At 62.4% G+C, this 6,303-nt stretch overlaps 1 protein-coding gene across 1 annotated transcript in view; it reads left to right on the top strand.

The window, feature by feature from the left end:
• The first annotated feature begins 20 nt into the window (after positions 1 to 20).
• The window catches only part of WNT6 (Wnt family member 6), a 12,760-nt gene continuing 6,477 nt past the window's right edge, over positions 21 to 6,303 (top strand). The window contains exon 1 of the mRNA XM_026033853.1: positions 21 to 157. Within this exon, the coding sequence (XP_025889638.1) occupies positions 81 to 157 (77 nt within the window). The 5' untranslated portion in view covers positions 21 to 80. The remainder of the gene's footprint in view (positions 158 to 6,303) is intronic.

Genomic DNA, 6,303 nt, shown 5'->3' with positions numbered 1-6,303 from the left:
GGCCCGCGGCCCCTGCCCCGCTGTCCTCCGGGGAGCCAGGAGGGGGCTCGGCGCCCCCACCTGCCCCCCGCCCCGGCGTGATGTTGCCCCCGTCCCGGACCCAGCTGGGGCTCTTCTTCATCCTCCTCTGCCCYGCCAACATCATCGGCCTCTGGTGGTGAGTAGGGCATCGCGGGGCTGGGGGCGAGGAGGGCGCGCAGGGACCCTTGCGCTGTGGGGACAGACCCCCTGCTCCCTCTTGGTGCCCGGGTCTCCCGTATGCAGGGACCGCTGTGGTGGGGACTGCTGTCCCATACTGGGGTAGGTCCAGCTGGCACTGGGGGACTTTGCTCTACACTGCTAGGGCTCGTGCACGTCCAGGGACGCTCAGCACGTTGGGGACAACTTGGGGACCACCGCTCTGGGAGGACTGGGGGAGACGCACCTGGGCACCAGGGCAGTGCCCAGCACAGCCCTCGCGGGGTGCAGGGCATCCGTGTCCCGCAAGGAGAGCTGCGGGCTCCCTCCCTGCACCCCAAACCCGCAGCCCGGCTGGTTTGCGCGTGTGTGGGGCGGGGAGGGCGAGCAGAGCTACCAGACCCCTCCAATAAGTCAACTTTAATTAAAAGCCTGAGGGTCCCCATGGTGTCCCCTCCCCAGCGGTGCCCCTGGACGCGGCGGGGACAAAACCCCTGTTTGTAATGGTGCCTTCATCAAAGGCAGAGACGGTGCTTTGCAGGATAACAGAGGGGGTGGGGGATTCATTACAGGCGCAGAGCTGGGACCTAGCCTTGGAAAGCCCAGGTATCTGTCGAAACATGAACTATTTAAATCTATTAAGAATTTCACCCAGCCTGTCTTTATCCGGTTTTAAGTGCTTAGATTCCAGCTCCCCGGCGTGCCGTCCGGGCTATCATTCATTATCTGAGGCTATTCGTCTCCACATTGTCACACTCTTTTGACCCCTAAAATAAAGCTCTCCATAAGCCTTTCCCCTCCCGTTCCCCCGCCTGCCCCGCAGTGATTTATTCCGCGGCTCCATCCCCTTCRCCAGCTCCCGCTCCAGGGGCATGGGGCGAGAGGGGGGCCGCATGGGGCAGAAATCAGTGCYGCTGCACTCGGCTTTACACCGGTCGGGAATTTGCCCTGGCTCTCCCGGTGCTGTGTTGGCTGCCAGGGAAGGGTTAATGTGGTTCTGAGAGGGGCTGGCGCTAGTATTTTGCCGGAGGATGGGACAGCAGGAGCGTGTGGTGTGTTCGGTACCAYGAGTGCGGACAGGGCAGCTCGCGGGTGGCAGGTCCCCTTGCTCCCCGCCACTCRCCTCGGGATGGACTCAGGGCACGGAGCCTCCTGGCGATTTGTGTTTTTTCCCTGGCTTATCTTTGGGCTGTCTCTTGATCTGCCCCTTTATCTTTGCCCTTGCACCATCCGTAAGCCCCTGGCAATGCTGCGGTCCCGAATCTTGTGCCCTGCTCGCCAGCATGTCCCTGTGCTCGGCCAGAGCGCGCAGGGATGAAGTGGGATCTTGCTTTGCTCTTGATGCAGGGGTGGGTAGATGGGCCCAGCACAGCTAGGGTGCTGGGGGCCCCGCGGCCACCCACTCTTCTCTCTGTCAAGCRCGGGTCACGTTGGTGCTGTGACCATGCCGTGTGTGCGCTGGCATCGCCGGCTCGCGGAGATTAGAAGGATTTGGCAGAGGAGGGCAAGGGGTCAAACTTGTTTTTTTCTTCCCTTAAAGCAAGAAGAAAAGAAACCTTTAATTTAGGAATAATAACTCAGCTGCAGGCAGCGTGGCTGAAGGCGCTGGGCAGCGCGCCGGCCGTGGGGAATGACCAGCTCGCAATGTCCTTAGCCCCAGCACCTGGAGCAGGAGAGCCCGGAGGAGGCGACGGGCGGTGAGGCCACCACCGAGCGGACACCTCAGGCGTCCTAGGACAGGGCGCTGCTTCTGGCCCGGTGCAGAGTGATCGGCTGATTTACGAGCCGGTTCCCCCTGTTACTTAGAACTCAGGATCTTCTGCCTCCGGCTGAGCTCATCCCTCATTTCCAGGGAGCTCTTYCTGTGCGGGGGAGAGAGCCGCAGGCCGTGCCTGGCCCTCTGAGCCGTCTCGAGATGGGCATCTTCCCACATGCCCGCGCCCCRTACCTGCTCCCGACGCCAAGTTTGGGTGGCACCTGGCTCTGCTGGYTTTGCTCTTGCTGAGCAGTGCATGGGATGACGTTGTGTGTTGTACCGGCCTCCCATGCCCCGTAGACATGTTTCTTGTTGTGCATGGGGACCTTGGTGTCATGSCTTCATCGCTGTGTCTCCATCCATGCTCTTGGGGTTGCAAGGGACAGTGGGGGCACTGTGGGTGCTCAATGGAGGGGGCACATGCCCTTGGGCAGGGAAGGAAGAGGTTTCTCTCTCCCTGTCCCATCTGCGCTGCGTTGGATGTGCAATGGAAGGAGATCCCTTGGGCTGCCCATTCCAGTGGGTTTTTCCCCACRCCGGTGACAAAGCAACTGGTCTGTGAGTGTCATGGCTCACCAGTTCAGTTGTGCAGCACATGGTGGTAACCGCTGGTTGGGATCCTGACTGGTAATTGCATTTAGAGAGAAAAAAAAGAGCTCTGGTTTGGAGGTGACATCAGAGGAGTGACATGATGCTTCTCTGACGATGCTGCAGCCTGAGGAAGAGCATCCTCATTGCAGCAGCTTGCAGTCAGGTTTCTGAAGACGCCAAGGCCCTCCTTCTATAGCCCCGATGCTTGAGAAAGCCAGAGGATGGCGGTGAGGGGACATGTGGGTGCTATGGGGCAGAGGGGCAGCTGACCATGCTCAGCACCACGGCACACGTGTCATTCATGGCTGCAGGTCTCTTATTTAGCACAGACTGCAGGGACTTCATCTGTCTTGCCCACATGGTCCCTGAAAAACGTGTTTCTCTCTTCTCCCTTCCTTGGGTCTTCTCAGTTCCTACTATGCAGTGCTTGTTCYTCCCCACTTTGGTTTTCCCATCTAGCCTGGACAGCAGGAAGACATGGGACTGGCAAACCTGGTGTTTCAGGAGCCCAAAGGAAAAGGAAGGTGGCCTAGAGCAGGGCTTGGGCAGGGCTTTGCCTGGGGTGGTGCCTGGGGTGGCCTGGCCTGCTCAGGCATGGAGCYGTGTGTGGCTGGCATGGGAGCCCATCTGCTGCCCCACACACGTGTTCCTGCTGGCACGTCCCCACCACGCTCCTCACCTGTCCCACATGCTGCTGGCACCCGTATGGGGGCTGGTCCCCACTGCTGTGGCCAGTGGGTCACATCACCTGCAGTGCCCTGCCTCTGTCCTGGAGGGAGGCCCTGCAGGAATGTGGGGTGCGGAGGGAAGGGGCAAGCGGAGCTGGGCCTGCACCACGAGCTCTCCCTAAAGCTGCTGCGCACGGCTCAGCGCTGCCGTGGGCGGGAGGTGGAAGAGCAGCAGCCTTAGAGCAAGGGAGAAGCAGTCCTGGGGAGACGTGGATCCAGCCGTGGATCCGAGGTGACCTGAAGGGATGGAGGGGCCACCTGCCCCGCATCCCCTTCCCCACACGAGTGATGTGTACCCCGCAGCATCCCTGCCCTGCGCTGTGTTCCCACCTACATCCACAGCACCCTGGAGCGAGCCACGGTTCCTTCACGGTTCCTGTCTCCATCCAGCAGGCAGGCCTGGGGAAGGACCCGCTTCTTCCCCGGGCAAAGGCCGCTGCTTCGCAGAGTGAGGAGCCCCGGTGGCCGCGCGGTCGCTCCGGCTAGCCCAGCACCCCGGGCACGGGTTTCATGCGCCAGAGGATTCCTAGTGTGGTCAACACCCGCCGGCGGGCACCGCTGGGCGCCGAGCCTGTAGGGACAGGCCGTGGGGCTGCGAGCGCCGCAGGCAACGCCGCCCGCGGGGCCGGCAGCGTGAGTCACCGCCGGGCTCGCCCGGCCTCCCGCGGAGCCACGGCCCCCCCGGCGCCCGCCCGGCCCCCCCGGGCATGGCCGGGGCGCCCCGCAGGGCCCGGCTCCCYGCTCCTGCTGGCTGTGGCTCCCGCCCCAACGCGCAGGTGTCAGGGGTCCTCTTCTCAGCCTGGAAACGTTGCCCCCATCTCCAGCCTAATGGGCCACGGGAGGATTCAGCTAATTCCCAGCCGATTCAGGAGCGTTTCCAGATGCAGCCAATTTGGGAAAGGCCTGGGCTCCCATTCTTCTTCTAGCTCATCCAAAACATCCCTGTGCGATCCTCTCTCGTGTCATCCCTTCCCTCAGCTCCCTGTTCTCCTGCGGTGRCCCCGCGGGGTGCCCAGGCATGTCCTGCAAATGCACCCCACGCCCCAGGGCTGGACCCCTGCAGATCCCCCGGCAGGACCCCTTCCCGTGCAGGAGGGCGCTGAGCAATGGTCAGGGCACCCTGCTTTCGCTCAGGTGCCCTCGTGGGCACCCAGGCCCCCGCAGCTGCATGTGCAGCTGTGCTTTGCACAGCAATACATGGGCCAGGCTTTGCACCAGCCCAACTCCCGGCTCTCTCAGGGCCGACAGAAGGACACAGCGTCCACTAGTGGCAGATAGTCCCATTAAACCCCTTTCTTATCCCAGGGCCTTGGCCTTGGGACRGCTGCAAAGGTGCAGCTCAGCCCCAGCACCACCCTGCAGCAGGCAGCTCCATGAGCGGCTGCCTCGTGAAATCCTCTTTCTCTCAGCAGCTTCCAGTAAATTGGTGTCCCTTTCTTGCCGCGTGGTCCTGGTCCTTGGAGGGGAGCGAGGAGTGGGGTCGCCGTGTTTGGTCCAGCCCYATGGGGACCTGCAGTCTGCCCCGTGCCCCTGGTGCTGCTGGCAGCGGAGCCCCGGCYGTGCCCCCCAGGCCTGTGACTTGCTGCCTATTCCCTCCTGCGCATTCCTGCCGCTCCAGTGCCAGCACCCGCAGCCCTGGTTAGCAATATCCCTGCAGCAGCGCCCGCGGGGTGACAGGGAGCCGTGCTCTGTTGGGGCTTGGGCTGGCAAAGCACCGTGCCCTCCGCTTACCCCGCTTGCACATGGCGCACGGAGCTGGGCACGTTTGCAGGGAGCAGGGATCGGCACCCGCTCCGGCTCCCGCGTTCTCGCGGGCGGTGTCTCTGGTTCTGCGACTTGTGAGCAGCCTGAGCTKGGGGCTGTGGGGTAGCGCCGGTGGGAGCTGTGGGGTCCTCACGACAACCACCCTCCTTCATGCGGCTCTGGATGCAGGTCTGGGAATGCGACGATGGGCAGGGAGCATCCCTCAGGTCCTCCCCCTCTCCCTGCATCCCTTTCCTCCTCACATCCCGGCCTCTTCCCACTTATTCCCCCTCGGCCAGGGAATCTGGTGCCTGTGAGGACTGAGACTATGACTTAGCTCCCAGGTGGTGTGCTCTGGAGCTCACCCACAGACAYGTCCCCAGTCACAGCCCAGCTCCCGGCCACCACGGCACAGCCGCCGCTCCATCCTCCAGGGCTCCTTGCTCAGAGGTTTCAAAGAAAACATCAGTAGCACCAAAGGAGACGTTTTTCCCAGCAAGATGCAGGAGGAACTTGTTGTCCTTCGCCTTAAAATCCCAAGTCCAGACAACAACCTCTGTGCTCAGAGGAAGTGCCGCTTTGGAGGCCGTCCTGGTTAGCTGGCTGCAGCAGGGATGGTGGCACCAGGAGCATGGGCTTTGTGCGAGCAGCTCCAACCTGGCCATTTCTTCCATATGGAAGGGCTCTATCCCTGGAGCCAGAGAGCCCCTGTCTTGCCGATCTGCATTCCTCKCCTAAGGAGCATGTGGCATCTGCAAAGGCCGATCATCCTCTTCCTCACTGCATGGCTCTGCCAGCCTCACAGCTGCTCCCCTCGCGCTGGGACTGCTGAGAGCAGCCAAGAGAAACCCTGCCCTGCGCCATCCATGCAGTCCGAAGGGGAGACAGGGATTTGTGCCAGACTCCTCACTCCATGATTTCGGCTGGGGACTATGCTGGGACTTACTGGAGGCTCTGTGACCCGGAGCTGAGCCGGAAAAGCCTGGGATTATGTGTGTTATGAGCCCCTGGCTCCGTCACAGCGSAGAGCATGTCCAGGGTGCAGGGATTGCATCAGAAGCAGGAGAAACTCTTGTTTCCCCTGTGTCACCAGGGCTGGGGTCAGGCTGCAACTCTGGGAGCCCAAGGGCCAGGGACAGCAGGTTTGTGGGGCCATGGGCTGCGCTCCTGCCATTCCCTGCGCTGCCCTTGGCGCTGCGGACACATCTCCCGTGCCTCAGTTTCCCCTTTTGGCGATGCATGGGCAAACATGGACACGTGAATCGTAGAGTAAAGCGGCGCCTGCCGCCCCGGCTCCTTCGGGGCAGA

The sequence above is a fragment of the Nothoprocta perdicaria genome, unplaced genomic scaffold (assembly GCF_003342845.1).
Source record: "Nothoprocta perdicaria isolate Ctin4 unplaced genomic scaffold, notPer1 scaffold_0, whole genome shotgun sequence".
NCBI lineage: Eukaryota > Metazoa > Chordata > Aves > Tinamiformes > Tinamidae > Nothoprocta > Nothoprocta perdicaria.
Note: the sequence above shows the minus strand (reverse complement) of the source record. Positions and strands in the feature narration are given on the sequence as shown.